Below are 17,216 nucleotides of genomic sequence, written 5' to 3' on the forward strand. Positions count from 1 at the left end.
ATTGTAAAGCAGGTGTAAACAGCTAAAAGAAACCTTGACTAAACATCACATTAGTTCAACTATCAGTTAAATATAAATTTTGGAGATGATATGAACGCTCCTAGGGTTCTAATTAACTTCCATAAAAAATGACATTGAAATCTACATTTGAAAACCACTCAAAAAAGTGAAATGAATGGTCACAAGGAAACATGGAAATGTAATGGGTAAAATACATGTTGCCAACATTTATTGTAAATGAAGTCATTGGAATATCACCAGACTATATTATTTACAGAGAATACACAAAAACTGTGCACATTCCAGGTGAAATATGTATATAAGCTATTAATAAAAGCATATACTAACCAGCCACAATGACACTGTCATTACGTGCTGGACCAAATTTCAGTGTCATCTCATGTTTATGTTTATGGACAGCCAAATGATCCTCGTTGGTAAAACGCTGTGGCAAAAAGTTTTAAAATATAGTTAAGATTTTCAATTTGATCAAATAAGTTAAATGATAAGGAAATTCATTTCCACAACATCTAAAACCACCATTAACAAAGAAATAGCAGTTTGTTAACTCTACAGAATCTATTGTTAGTATAGATAAACATATTAGATTTCAAAAAATCACAGAGAAACCTATTACCCAAGGATAAATAATATTGATATAATATTAGGTCACATAACTCAATCTGAGAGCATTTAAAAACAAAACCTGAGGCAAAGAAACTTTATATAAATTTCATTTGGACACTAAAAATAGACCGCTGTTAATTTTTGCCATCTCTTAGTAGAAATAAATACTCCATGGTATAATGACCTTTGAAGAAAGCTTGTATTTCACTTAGATTTCAGGTTACTTACCACTTTTAAAATGAGAACTTTCTTATAAAGATATTACTCCTGGACAAATTAAGAAGTAAATCAGGTTCTTTATGTTAACCACATAAAGAAAATGCCTCCAGCGAAGAAATAGCAACAAATAAATAATAAAGCTATTCATCTTAAAATAAAATTTTAACTTAAAAGTTAGTGATTTTTTCATTATTTTGTTTCCTCACAGTTCTTATATAAAAAAAATGAAGCAAAATTATGTTTAAAGCTACACTTGAGTTGGATAGGCCCTGCATGCTAAAGTGACATTTATGACTACAACATAATATACGCATTGTTTAAATATCTCCTGTGTCTTGACATCTATCTTTATGAAGATGATTCTTATTTTAGCAACATTTGTAACTAAAAATAGGGAGCACTTTTAGTTATTTCAGAGCAATTATTATAAGATGCCAAATTAAGAGATCTAAACTCACTCTTTAGTCTACATCCTTATAAATGGGGATGTAAAAATTATATATATATTCGAACTTGGTCCCCCTTAATCACTAAAAATGGATTCTTTCTCTTGTGGTTCTACTACTTCCTATCCAATTCACTATATCCTCTCATGCAACTAATGATAGTAACTTTAGGGTAACCTTAAAATAATGTAAAAGAATGAAATATTTCTTTCCATTATGCTTTGTATTCTGAATATTGTAAGTATGACACTTAGTACCTATATCATCCCTAGCTAAGCCCACAAGCCCCTCAGGCTGTAAAAGTTAATCCTTCTCATTTGTATCCTATTTTGCTCTGCACAGTGCCTTGGTTATATAGCACCTGTTAATATTATATTGATATTTTTGTATGTCCTTTTAAGTAGGCTGAGCTCCTACTGTTTGAGCTTCCCCAAATTTAGCATATAGTAAGTAGTCAATAAATGCTAACTGAAAGACTGAACTCTTTACAATAAAAGAACTGAATCTTCAAGCCCAGTCTAAAGGAAAAACAAAAACCCCACCAAACACAGGCTGTTCCTTAAAGTACATTTAGCTTTAATTTGGCTGTATTTTGCTCATAGTAAGTATGCTTACCACTAAATCTTTAAATTACTGTACACCAGTGGAAAGTTATTATTATATGACCCCTCTTCAGAACCTGCTTGTATTCCCATTGAAGGTGAGTGTCCAAATGCAAACAATACCTCTACCCCTTGATTTAGTCATTTATTTACTCTTCAAAAGCTTACTAAGCACCAAATATAGGCGCTGGGATTTTAATCCAGTTTTTTCTCCACTCAGTGCTATTTTCCTACTGCTTTATTATTATAAGAATCCTTACCAAATTTGGAGAAATAAGTCATCCTTTGACAGACTGTTGAATATCAAAGCTCTTAGAGAATGAACATAGCTATAGTGTCTACTGGAGTTACTTCACTGCTTTTTACTTTTCATTATAGTTTTGAATGTATGTGTCTTACACTCTACACTACAAGTATCTTAAAGCAAAATTCGCTTTATGTTCAAAGAACATAACAATGTGGTTTCTTCCATTGAGGGCAATCATTAAACATTTGCAAATGAATACATTTTGGTAAAGGTCTTAGATTAAAAAAATGGCAAAGTCAGCATAATTAACAGATAAGAAGAGCTTAGAAAGTTATCGCCTAGAGATTTTATTCTAACAGTATCCTCTGCTTAGATATTGGTTTGAACACAAATATCCAAATCAAACAGCAACTACATGTAGAATAAACAACATTATGTTTTCTACAAAACATGTAAAAATGGCACCAAGACTGATGCTAAAAGAAGCAGCCAAAAGGATCCTAAAGAAACATTTAGAACTGTATGAATAGTAAAAAGGGAAATGAAAGGAATATGAATTTACAAAGTCTCATGGAGGATATACAGACCAAATTTACCCAAAAGCTATTTATAAAGGAATTGGTGATCACATAATGGTATTATTTATATACATGGGTAAAATACACTGAAATTGACACTTGATACAGGTGAGTTTAACCTTGGCTATCATCTGAAAAAAACTTATTTACTTCTAACAAGAACTTAAAAAGACAGTGTCAAAAGGTAGTCACCACGAAGAAAAAAAAAATATATATATATGTATAATGTGAAAGGCATTCTTTTTTCAACAAATACTTATAAAGTAGCCACTACAAGCTAGTATTTTTGCAGGAACTGTTTGAATTGCTTTCCTACACAAATTAAAAAATTTACTCTAAAAATAAGTTTTGCAGAAAAATTATGATATTTCTAGTAATAATACATTGAATTTATATAATTTCTTTCTTCCAAGCAATTAAAAGCACAGCTCCAATGTAAAATGTTGTAGATGTGCAGTGTTTTCTTAAACAAAAAGACTTGGAGCATACAACTGAATAAATAATGGAAAAAGCAGTCAAGAAAGGCAGGATAGGATAACCATCTCTCTTAAAAGGTTAAAAATGGAAGGGAGGTAAAATAGTTGTTTCCATAATAAATTAAAACTCTGGTATCTGAGAAATCTGTGTTTCCAAGGATTGAACACTCTCACCAGAATTAATTACTTAAGAAATCAGTCATTCTGCATTTAACACACACATTCACAACCATAATATAATTATTATCCTTATTTAAAATAGATTAAATAGGTACAACTAAGTTATAAAGTCATCAGGCCAATAATAGCTCATTTACTACTTCTTTCACTATTTGATACATTCTATTCAACATTAGGAACTTACTGATTAAACATACACACACTCCAACTATGATACCTTCAATGAAACTTTAAACAAAAAGAATCTTTATTTCCTTTATAAAAAAGCTTATAATATATAAACATTCTACCAAAGAAAAAATTTTCAATGAGAGCATCACCAAAAGCAAAGATATTATCAACAAAATTTAAGACTTTCAATGTTAAATGAATCTTTCACTAAATTATCTCAACTTTGTCTCTTTCACCTAATTTCAATGGAACATCATGTTAAAACAAATGAGATTAACAGAACTCTTTCTATGAAGTAACTAATACTGACTGAGACATATTAAAAAATTAATAGTAAGAATCAACGGTTAAAATTTTTGGCATTGAATTCTATAGGTCTCTCTCTGAAATGACATTATCAACAAAATATATTTAAAAATTTGAAAGTCTATCTGAAAATTTAAATTGAACTAAGTCTATTAAAAGTGTTAAAGCTAAAATTCAAATTTGGAATAATGTTATCATTCACTAATGACAAAAAATAATTTGCACTACCGTCATCAAACTGGTGTTTCTAAAATCAATTCTTATTAGAATTTTTGATTTCCTAGGAAATGCTATTTAAATCTAGAGAGAGAGGATACCATCTCTGTTCTAAGCAAGATTTCACAAATGGATGATGCTGACATTAGGTTATCATTTTGGCCAGTAACAGTTACAAGGTGTGATAGGTGTGATAACACAGAGATTATTTTAAGTATCTTACAGAACAAATATAGGCCAAAAAATAGTTAATAATATTTAGGATTGGAGTGTTCATGATGAAACCAGTGCTTAGATAAATTATTAGTAAAAATTAAAAAATATTTTAGCTTTTAAAAACAATATGGCAAAATGTTTGAAGAACCATAAAAATGTATATACATTTTAACCCAGTAATTCAATTTCTAAAAATGTATTTTGAGGAATTAGAGGTGCATATAAAGGGTTACACAGAAGATAGTCATCACAGTGTTGTGGTTTTTTTAGGCTGCTATACTTAATTTTTAGTCCATGAAAGAGGAAAGGGTAGATTATGGAACATATTCTGGCAACAGAATACTACACAGGAACTCAAATCCATGTTTTCAATTAACACACAAAATGCTCATGATACACACAATGCCATCCGCATACAAATAGAATACAAAACTATATGTGCAGTTTGATCCCAATTTTGTTTGAAAAATCAAAGAGGGGAAAGATTTAGGAAATGCACCAAATGTTAACAGAAGTCCTCTCCGGATTTTTATTTTGCCCTTTTGTCAACATTTTCTATGATACTTTTTTAATTAAGAGGAAATAAAAACTTTTTGTTAGTTGAAAAAAAACACATATAAAAAGACCTGTATTCAAATACACCTTGAAGTTTGAACATTCTGTTTAGAGATGTTTCACTATAAATGTAACACAGGTGTAGGCTTAGGTTCAATCTTATCTCCAGTATCTGCAGGTTCTGTGACTGTAATATATTTAAGATTGACTGCTCACTTGCAAAATGAGGCCAGGAGCACCCATTTCATAGGGTTGTTACAGAATTAAATGATATAACCCACATAAGCTTCTTAGCACAGTGACTGGCTTAATTAAAAAGGTTATTATCATTGCAATTCTTTTTTTATTACTAGGACAACTATAATATGAACCTTTAATTCCTCAAATCCTTTTTGAAACAAGTTGGAGTACAAATAAATAATAGACATGGTATATACACACTTGATAAATATTTGAAAGCTCTAGTCTGTGGTTCATAGGCAAATTTTGTGTGTGTGTTTCTGAGGTAGAGTTTTTTGTTGTTATTGTTTTGAATACTTTTTATTTTGGAAAACCTTTAAATTTACAGAAAAGTTGCAATGATAGTACAGAGTTCCTACACATTCCTTACTCAGTTTGTTTCTCTAGCATTCTCATCTGACCTTACTGTGGTACATTTATCAAAACTAAGAAACCAACATTGATACATTACTATTAACTAAACTCTAGACTTCAGTAACTGTTTTAAACTTTAAAAGTATTACTCAGCTTAACTAGACTCAGGTTTCAAATTAAAAATCATCTCTGAAAACTATGACAGGGACTGCTAGCTGTCCCTAGATATCTATTAACTCTTTTTCCTTCAGTGAAAGAACTTGTGAATTTTGGGTGAGCACTTGTCTGCCCAGAACAGTTTTCTAGCTTCCTTTGCAGTTAGGTGGCCATATGATTGAGTTCTGATCCAAAACATGAGTGAAAATTATTCGCATTACTTTCACTACACGTGCTCTGCCCTGCTTCCCCTTCTCCCTCCCTTTCTGTTGGAATGTAGACTTGATGTCAGGAGCTGGAACAGCCATGTTGGACCTAAAAGTGGAAGCTGCATGTTGAGGATTACAGAACCAGCCAGCCCTGAGACTCCTATTTCTGGGCTATTATAGAAAAAACAAACTGCTCAATCTACTGTTAAGGTTGAGTCTTTTAGCCAAGGGGCTAAAAATTTACCACCACTAAGCCTCTCTAAAAGTGTGCCATAGCCTCTAAAGGTAATTTCTTTTGTGCAATGGAATACACAGAAATGTAGTTTTTTATGGTAACTATATTGAAGAAAATATTTGTATGTCTAAGTTTTGATATGCTTTCTTTTCTCTATTCAAACCTTCCACATCTCCATCCCTCCTTTTTACTCTCAGTTACTATGGATAAATGGTCCATGGTCCCACCTAAGGCCAGTCCCTTCACCTGAACACTGGATCCCATCCTCTCTTAAGGACCCCATTCCTGCAACAGTCCCTCTCTCTCTATGCAGTGTCAAATATGTTTTGACATTCCCACCTTAAAATTCAAAACAAACAAGCTCCATCTTCAGTCCTCCTCCAGCAATATTTTACTGTTCCCTTTAAGCTGAATTCCAAGCAAGAGGTATCTTGTAATGTCTCCACTTCAGGTTCTCCATGTTTACTCCAATCCCACTGCTGTCACTGTGCTGCTCTTAGCAAGTTGTCTAATAATTCCCATATTTCTAAATCCAATAATAAATACTGAATTCTCACCTTATCCTATCATTGTCCCCCACACTTTGAAATACTTTTTCTATGTGACTTCAAGAACACAATTTTCTTCATTGTCTGCTGCTTCTCAGCCTCCTATGCTACATCCTCCCCCTCTCCCTGCCGTCTAAACACTGAAGTGCCTTATAACTTAGTTCTCACCCTTCCTATCTATACTATTTAAATATAGAAGTAAAACTAAACAAATATGAGGATTTTAGGTTATTAGACAAAATGTATTACAAATCTTGACAATGTAAAAATAATAATCAGACATCATGGGAGGAGAAAGGAGAAATAGGATGAAGAATGAATGTTAACTCCTTTTATAATAGGGAATCTAGAAAACAATTCTAACTTTTTGTTTTTCATATTTTTTAGAAAATTAGGTTTTTCAAGCAATCTCTCTTATGATACCCATACACACATACGTTCTTATATTCAACAATAGGTTTCTTTTCATTCTGTTGAATTTAAAGAAATTTTTAAAAAGTAATGTAATAAATCCCCTTGCACACTTCACCCAGCTTTAGCCATTATCAACCTAGGATCCATCTCATTTCATCTCTACTTGTAACTCACCTAATTTTTTTTTTTTGAGGCCAACCCCAGGTATTATTTTACCTGTAAAAATTTCAGTATTTGTCTGTGATAGATTGCAAAATATGACCATAAATTCCTTCCTTATCATATGCAACTCCTTCCCTTGCAATGTGATAAGGCTGGTTCTCCCATCCAGAGGAGGGTACCTATTTCATGATCCCTTGGGTCTGGGCTGGTCTGGTGATTTCCATTGTTCAACAGAATGCCAGAGAAGTGATGCCCTGTCACTTCCAAATTGACGCTTCAAGGAGCTTGAGAGTTTCTGCTTTTATTCCCCTGGGATACTGCTGCCCAGAGACTGCCAGATAATAAAATATACTGAACATATATCTAATAATCCTGGGCATGTCTTTTCATAGTTTTGACTATGCATCTTTGGGACAGACTCCCAGAAGTGGGACTGCAGGGTCAAAGGGTAAATGCATGTATAATTTTGCAAGATATTGCCAAACTCTCTCTAGAGGGTGTGCCATCTTGCATTCTTACCAGCAATGAATAAGAGTGCAGAAGGAGTATTTTTAATATCACTGAAGTAAAACGGTTGCTGCCTTCCCAAAAGTATAAACATTCTTGTGGTAGAAAATGTCAAAACAATGATAGACAGATTGATTTATAGACAGGAAAGTTAGATGGAAAGGTTGCTGATATATATTATGAGGAAAAACAATGGATGACTTTTGGGCCTGATAAAGTACTTGAACACCCTTGCTATCTCTGCAGAAGACCTTAGCCCTACAAAGGGTCTCCTTCCTCTTCTTGACAGGCTGAGAGGTAGCCTACCTCTCTGTCTCTTGGCCATTTGTATTACGAAGCACAGACTGGGCATATACCATATGTGAGGCAATCTGCTGTGAGAATTTAAAACAATGAATATTAAAACGTTCCCAGACTTTCTGTATCTGGTGTTGAGGTGAAAACTCTTGCTTTCCCCTGGGGTGTGTTGTGAAATGTTCCATTTGCCTCACCTCATCAAGTACAGAAGCATTAACACTGTCTACATACAAACTGTATGTGCTTAAACAAATTGTGTAATTTTTCTCAGCAATTTTAAAATATTTTCTTGACCTAAAGGTTATCTCATTTCCATTTATCTTATTTCCCCTAATTTTATTGACTCATTTTTTTTCACTGGTTCTATCTCCCAGATAGAGAGAAAAACAGCCTGAGCTTGGGAATTGGGGGTGTAGGCAAGACACAGAAAGGATAACTTTGGGGTAGAGGCACCAAAAACTGGGGAAAAGATGGATGGTACTAATTTGACTTCTTGGGTTCTCTTTCTCCCTGACCTTTTGCTGGCGTTAGCATTCATTTGGAATCTCTCCTATGTAAATTTAAATGTAATGCTTTTTATTAAAAATGGCATGTATATTACTAAAGAGTTAATCACAAGATAACAATTCCAACTATTTTAAGCAGAAAAGAATAGGACAAGGAATTGGGAACTTGTTTGAAACTGAGTTTCCAAGAATGATTCCTAGAACAACAAAGCAAAACTGGTCATAGTCCAAAGGCTGGCTCTAGAATTACACTATATTAGCTGTAATACAGAGATCTGATTTTCAATAAAGGGGCTGAAGCAATTTAACAGAGAAAGAAAAATCTTTTCAACAAATGATGCTGAAATATCTGGGAAACCATATGGAAAAAAGTGAGCTTCAACTCCTACCTTACACAATACACAAAAATTAATTTAAGATGAAAAACAGACCTAAATGCAAAACCAAGCTTGCAGAGGTAAGCAAAGTAGAATATCTTTGTGACTTAAGGGTGGGAAAAGGTTTCTTAGATAAGTCACAGACAGCAACAACCACAGAAGAGAAAAAATTATTACATTAGACTTCATTAAAATTACAAACATCTGTTCATAAAACAATATTATTATGAAAATCAAATTGAAAACCACAGACCTGGAGAAATATTTCATAATGGACTGGTATCCATTATGAGTATTTAAAGAACTCATACAACTCAATCCATTAAAAGACAGATAATCCAATTTTTAAAAACAAGTAGAAGATTTGAAAAGATATTTTGCAAAAAATAAACAAATGGACAATAAGCACATGAAAAAGTGCTTATCTTTTCATTAGACACCAAAGAAATGCAAATTAATACACAATATGTCAGTATACACATAATAAAAATGGCTAAAATTAAAGACTGACCCCAAATGTTGGCAAGGATATGACACAACAAGACCTCTCATAGACTGTGGGTGGGAATGCAAAGTATTACATCTGTTTTGGAAAGCAGTTTGGCAATTTCTTATAAAGTAATTATATAAAACATATGATCCCACCACTACACTTCCTAAAGTACTTACCCAAGATGAAAGAGAGCATGTATTCATACAAAGACTTGTACATAAATATTCATAACAGTTTTATCTATAACAACTGAAAACTGGAAATAAGCCAAATGTCCATAAACAAATGACTAAATAAACTAACTGTGAAATAAGGAAATATTATTCCTCAGTTGAAAGGAATTAACTACTGATCACATAACATGGAGAAATTATAAATTAATTATGTGGAAGGAAAGAAGCCAGTCAAAAGTACATACTGTATGATTCTACTTAGATAGATTTCTAGAAAATACAAACCAATCTATAGTGACAGAAAGCAGATCAGTGATTGACAGGGGTGGGAATGATAGAAGGGAGGGATAACAAATTAACAGGAGGAAATTTTGGAGGATAATGAATATGTTCACTATCTGAATTGTGGTGATGGTTTTATGGGTATATACATATGTTAAAATGTATCAAATTGTACACTTTAAGTATGGGCAGTTTATTGTATATAAATTATACCTCAACTTAAATAACTAAAGAAAACATTAAGAACCAAAGAAATACTTTAATGCTTATTTATGATTTATAGTTTGTATATTTTACTCTGTAATTTCAGTAGACATTAAATTGATTCTTTCATTCCTTAGTATCTATAGTTATTTTAAGATTAATTATTACAACAGTAATAGATTAATAATTTAATGCTTTCACACATTCTGTATTAAAGATGTTAGACTTAAGAATATTAATACATTAGTGATAGTCTAGGGGTAAATATTAGTTAATTTCATTAAGAGTTCAGCAAGTAAAATAATTTTCATACAAGATAATGTATATTTGATTTCCAATTAGGCAGTTTACAATGATTTTCAACCAATAATGGTCAAACGAAAAAACTTTAAACCCTGGATTTTGTCCAGGTTTTCCACCTTTCCATTACAAGACTTAATTCTTTTTTTCCCATACTAGATAGTACTCTTTAAAATTCAGATATGCTATTGAGGAAAATGAATTTCTTCCCCAAGTTTTTCTGGGTTATTTTCATTCTAACTCCAAAATTCTAAAAAATATTATAAAAGAATTCCTTTAATGACAACATACAGTGTCATCAGTGTTTTAATAAATGTGAATATACAAATAATTTATATATTACCTGGCCACATCCAGGGGCAGTACATAGAAAGGGTTTGTCATCACTCATATTCCACAGGTCCTTGTATTGCCTATAATAAAACATTAAGAGATAGCTAAATGTTTTATAGGACAGATTTTTAAATAAAAAATAATTTAAAAAGTAGTATTATTTGATTTTCACCAAGCTTATTACCTTTTCTGATTGTGAAATAAAACACTTTTACTGACATTTTTCACTCCATCTTCCATCTTATTATGAATAAAGACACATAACAGGCAGATTTTACACTATAGAAAAAAAAATTAAGAACTCTGATCTATCAAGCTAAATCTTTCCTGTTTAATAGCCTAAGTGCAGAAAGAATGAAATAATTAGAAGATTACCACTTTAACCCCCAATGAAATAATGGATCTGGGCAACTATCATCAATGTCTGATAAAACTATCAGAAGTAAAGGTGACGGGAACTTTATAATGGTTGGGTCAGGTTGACAGCATCTAAACTCAAAGGTGAGTCTTAAATTAACATTAAAAGTGTGACAAATAAACATTATGTGTCCCCAATATGATGCAATAGAAAGCACATTAAGTATTCTGGGAGGTGGGGGTGTCAAGCCTGAACCTAATTAAGCCCCTCTAGATCCAAATACTAGAAATACAGGGCACAGCAAAACAAGTCAACACAATCAAGATGCAATTAGCCAAATTCTATAGGACGAAAGACCTGGTCTTTTCAAGAAATAAATGTCATGGGGAATAAAAGAAAAGAGAAGGTTGGGGGGAAAACTGTTTTGGATTAAAAGAGGTCTGTCTAATAAACACACTAAATCAAATGCAATATGGGGACTTTTTTGGATCCTGATTTGAAGCAAACAACTACAAAAACTAATTTCCAAGTCATGATTATTTTCCTACTTTTTGATTTAGACTTAAAAGTTTCTAATTATTCCTCTCATAAACTTGTATGGTTTTATTTTGTCTTTGCTTTCTTTCTAGAAATTACATATAATAACAATATTTGACGCAACTAAAAATTCTGTAACATTGTTCCTTTTCAACACTAGCTTGTTAACCCTTCAGAAATATATTTCCCAAAGCTTTTTCATCAAGGATGACAACTGCTATTATGGTCAAGTTTGGGAAATGCTGGAATACTTTTTTATTGGTAGGACTTTTCAGACACTTAATATGTTCAAGGGAAATGACCAGGGCAGCACCTAGAATATGGGATTTTTGCCACATCCATTTGCTATTTGAACCCTCTTCACAGAACATCTCATGGGACTAGTATTATTTGAAATTCATTTTAGAAGAAATCAAAACCCTAAAATATGTTTATATTTGTCACAGGTAAGTGTATTTTGATGCTCTATTTGATAATTTAAAAACATGATAGGAATAATAGTTAAACTATATACTAGGTAAGTGTTTTCTTATTTATGAAAAAAACACTTGAAATATTTATCCAGAAACAACCTATGAAAAATTTTATAATCTAAAATATGAAAAATGGTAGAAAATACCAAATATTGCATACACACCTGGCAGAATTCACATGTAACTTGAATTTCATAAGTTGAATAACTTATCACGTCCTCTTTTTCATGGCAAGGATACTGAAAAACGAAGTGGTTTCATACTATTAAAAAGTTTTGAAACATTTCTTGAAACACAGTAGAAAATAAAAACACTCAAATAATTACACTCTCTGTAACACTATTGTGATCAAAAATCCATTCACTATTAAGAGTCTTTATAACAGAGCACTGTTCCTGAAATATGAACACCCATATAAATGCCTTAAACATAGGTATTAATATATCCAACTCTACCACAAAGAGAGTAAAAGAGAAATATTTAACTCAGCCTTTAGGACTGTGGTCGAAGGGCAGTCATTAAAACAGTGAAAATTCTGACTTTTGAAGTCTGATTAAAAAAAGATGAGACCTAGTATTTCAAAATATCTATCCAGAAAGCTATTAATTTTTTAAAATGTAGTCAATGGTGGTCTGGTTCTCAGCCTAATTCATCAAAATTTGTCCCATAATGTAGTTGATCTATTTAAGGAGCTCCCTATTCCCTAACTTAATAATTTACTTATTTGATATTAGCTTATGGACAAGTGCAACATACTGAAACTACCAAGGTCAGTGGCCCATTTTTAAACTCTGCTAATACTCCATTTTACACTCACTGAAATGCCAGCTACTGGGGTGAACAGAGTTAACTATATTCTTATCCAAATAATGGTACATAAAGAAAACTTTCATTTTACATAATTTTGCTTATAAATGTGGTGTCAAGAATGTCTTGCTCAGGAAAACTGGGTATGTCCTTTAGGGAAATGTGTAAATAGCTATAGTTCTGAGTCTTGGAATCAAGGATGATCTGGTACAGGAGATAGGAAGAACAAAGTTTTTTCCCTGGCCTCAGGCAAAACTTGTATTGGGTAAGGTTCTATCTTGTCATTCACATCCACCTTTACCATGCTGCCTATGAAGGGGGGGGGGAACCACACACACTAGAATAATCCAAAGGAAACCTGTAAAAGTGATGCTTCAGTCATTACCAGTAGAATGTGAGCTCAGTGAGGGCAAGGAATTTATCTCTGGGTTAACTATCTAAAACAGTGCCTAGCTTATTAGTAGCATTTACTCATTAAGGAATGAATAAATAGCTGTATAATATTAACAAGTCAGATAAGTTTAGTTTTCTTTATCTAACTGAAAAAATTCATCTAAAACTAATAAGAAAATGCAGTTCATATTGCTTTGAAAAAATCAAAGCAATATTTAAACTCAAAGTTCAAGAAACTTTTAAACATCAAACTTATGCTAAGACACAAACATGAAAAAACAGTCTCTGCGCTTGAGAAACTTTCAGTCTAGCAGAAGAAAGAATACAGAAATGTAATTTCATTTCGTTTGGTAAGAATAAGAGGTAAAATATTAAAAGTATATAGGTAGTGCAGTGACCAATCCAATAGTTCTAGAAAAGCTTTCTGAGGGACATGACCCATGGTCATGACTACTGCTGTCCCATCTTCTATAAAAGAACTTCCTCATCCACACAGCAGCCTATTTCCTAGCCGACCAATAAAAATTCCTATTCCTTATACTATTTCCTAATACCTAGCTGGGGTAGTTATAAATGTAACAGTCAAAGCACCTTGAGACATAAATGATGGTAATTCCTCTGGGAGGCTTAAATGCCCTCTCTTTGTTAATCTAACTGAATCTCAAGCTTCTAAATCCAGGCTTATCTCCATTTTATAGCAAGGATGGAAGTATACTCCTGGGACAGCATGGAAAGGAGGTTTAGCTCACCTATAAATTGTCAGGGAAGTCAATGACTGCAGAAAGAGAACAGTTACGATACCACACCACTCTGTGGCAAGCATCCACACCTATACTGGTAGAAAAATCACTGTCATGAAGAGTACAAAGGAAGATTCAAGGCAAGATTTAAAGGAAGTCAGTTTCTCTGGTTTCTCTAACCTCTCTCTTAACTCTTCGTCTAAAATTCCTTTATCTTCCCTGCCCTCATGATTTAGTGCCAAAGTTCCCCCTTTTCTTCTTTCAACCAACAAATATTTGAGTGTCTACTTGGTGCCTGGCACTATGCTACATGCTAGGGATGTAGTGGTAAATTAAGGTAGGTATCTGCTCTTCCAGGATAGTGAAGGAGCTTATACTAGCTAATCAAACATCCAATTCAGACCTCTTCTTTCCAGTTTTTAAGGCAGTTCCACATTTAAACATGTGTATGTATATGTTCCTCACATTTTCTCTATGTCATTGCTATAAGGCATTTTATTTTAGAACTCCAAACTTGCTTAAAGATATACTTTAAATTTTGTTTGTTACAACATAGCCACAGTAATGTCCACTACTAGGTATCCCACATAAATGATCAATATTACATAATTCTGAAGAAACTTTAAAGCTCAAGTTTTAATTGGGATTCAGAAGGAGGTCATTGTTATTTCTGGATAATATGAACTAAATTGCACTTACTGAACTAAGATGTTTTAGGGAATTTTTAAATTTGCTCCCAGAAAAATACAGAACAACAAAATAAGAAGTCACCCAAAATACCACCATTCAGAGATAACTACTGTTTAACATTCCAGAGTACATACTGTCTTATTAATGTGTAAATATACATAAAAAAATTTTAATTGTAAAAACAGTATTACAACTTCCTTTAAAAGATAATTATCTAAATTCTGCCACATCATTAAATAGTAACATCAATACATATTAGATGTCATTTTAATGGCTCTATAGTATTTCATCATACAGATATGACATATTTATAACTAATTCTCTATTAGTGGATTTTTATCATCAATGAATATCCTTGAGGACAAATCTTTGTGTAATATCTGTAATTATTTCCACAGGATTAATTTCTAGAAGTGAAACTGCTATTTTAAAGTGAAGGCATATTTTTAAAGGTTTTGATTTATATTGCTAAACTGTCCTCAAATATATAGCACTGACTTCTACTTTACCAGTAGTGTGCAGAAAGACCTCATTTCTCAATACCCACACCAACAGTGGATATTATTTTTTTAACATTTAAGTTAACAAATTAGTGAAAAAAAGTTTTAAGTTACATATCTTGACACACAGATGAAGTTGAACCTTTTCACATATATAATGGTTCTTTGCGGTTATCTGTAAAATGTTTCCTTTGCCCATTCTTTTTTTAAAAATTGAATATATTTGACATACAACATTGTGAAAATTCAAGGTATACAATGTTACCTTAATATATTTATACATTGTAATATAATTATCATTGTATTATATTTATTATATTACATAATTATAGTACAATACTGTTGTCTATATTTATTATACTGTCTATATTAGATCATGGCTTATTTATTACTCATTTCAAATGTATACCCTTAAACATCAACTTTACACCTCCTTTTCCCATTCCTAAAAAAAAAGTTAGTCCAAAATTCTCTCTCTTGAATATAGATCATAGACTCTTTCTTAAAACATAGATTTCTGATCATGTACCTCATTGTATTCCTGATCTAGCCCTAACTACACATACTACAAATGAGGTCCTAAAGGTTAAAATGACTTTTTCCAGGTAAAAAACAATACAAGAAATTTCTACTCTTACATTGTGCCTGCCAGCTGGTATGCTTTGTTATACTACACGTATCAACTGTTATGCCTTGCAATTCTTTATCTACAAACTAAATAGCAATTTTATGTAAACCATCTTTTAAAAAATAGTACAGAAAGACTCTTTTGGCACTTGTAAGGTTATCTGACAGACCCATTATCAGACAAAATCACATAATACAAAATGCTCATAAGAAAATAGTAAAGAAAAACCCTCTAAGAAAAGAAGAATAGAAGGAAATGAGAGAAATTAATATAACTTAAAATTAATATAAAAGCCAAGACTCCAAGGAAAATCATATATAAGGGTATCTTCATGGAAAGCAGCTTAGACAGGCTACTGGGGGGCAGCCTGTCTAAGTGCAAAGTGCAGGAGCTTGGGCAGGATGAGGTGTCCATTGGTGGGGGGAGTTGGTCTGGAGTGGAATCTAAGTTGGGTAAGGAAAGGTCAGTCTGTGCACGGAAGGGGGAAGTAGGCTGATGTGGGATGACAATGCCCAAGAAGGGTAAGGAGGTATCCACATGACGTAAAGAATAGGGATGGCACCAGTCCAGGAAAGGATATCGAGGCCCAAGCAGGAGGATGTCTACTTGATGAGGAGAAAGTCTGGTGGCTACAGGCAATTCACTACATATACACACAGGTATTGATTGAACAAGTAAATTTATCAAGGATATAGTGGATGAAGGTAAATTCACACTATAGGTGATGGTAATTACACAGAGTGAATTAGATGAGATTTGGAGATGTTGGTGTGAACTCACAACTTTCAATATAAATATACAGATATAGAAATACAGATGATAATGTGTGTATATACATGCAAAATAATTCACAAACTTCCTGAGCTGTGTCTACTGGGAGAGCCTGGGAACACCTGATATCCCAATAGAAATAAGCCCACTGAGCATCCGGATCTGATGTCTAAATACTATTCTCCACCAAAAGGAACCTGGGATCCTTGAAGAATTGGCTGATTACAGGGCTGAAGCAGGAAAACTGCATGATGGGCCTTGAGTATCTTGTGCAAGAAAGTAAAGAGGAACTTACGGATTTGGCCAGAAAGTGGACAATTTGAGGATCAAAATAAATGATAGTAATAGATCATCATATCATGAATAAAACAGGATTTCATTAACCTGATATGAGATACCTACTGATATAGAAGAATAAACTGGAAGTTTAATAACACAGGTTATTTACATCCTCTCAAAGTATCTCCTTATAAAATACATTTTAATTACTAAAGACAAGAGTAATATACAGTACAAAAGTCTGGCAAATATCACTTTACTCAAGTGGTCCAAGTTAACAACACTAAAAATAAGGGAAATCAGTATCATGTGCCACTGGACGGTTTGCAATGAGGAGGACACAGCATCACCTCCATGATAGTCGTGCCAAAGATACATAACCTGAATCTAATCACGAAGAAATATTATACA

The 17,216-nt window shown here is 32.7% G+C and overlaps 1 protein-coding gene across 2 annotated transcripts in view; it reads right to left on the reverse strand.

The window, feature by feature from the left end:
- The window catches only part of ATF2 (activating transcription factor 2), a 72,526-nt gene that overhangs the window by 39,610 nt on the left and 15,700 nt on the right, over positions 1–17,216 (reverse strand). For both annotated transcript variants that reach the window (XR_004319950.1, XM_014568385.2), the window contains exons 3-5: positions 12,162–12,236; positions 10,640–10,709; positions 349–445 (exon numbers count right to left, since the gene is read on the reverse strand). Coding sequence is in view for 1 of the 2 variants with exons in the window: in XM_014568385.2 (XP_014423871.1) it covers positions 349–445; positions 10,640–10,709; positions 12,162–12,193 (199 nt within the window). In the remaining variant the exon portion in view is untranslated. The remainder of the gene's footprint in view (positions 1–348; positions 446–10,639; positions 10,710–12,161; positions 12,237–17,216) is intronic.

Source organism: Camelus ferus, chromosome 5 (genome assembly GCF_009834535.1).
Source record: "Camelus ferus isolate YT-003-E chromosome 5, BCGSAC_Cfer_1.0, whole genome shotgun sequence".
NCBI classification, from domain to species: Eukaryota; Metazoa; Chordata; class Mammalia; order Artiodactyla; family Camelidae; genus Camelus; species Camelus ferus.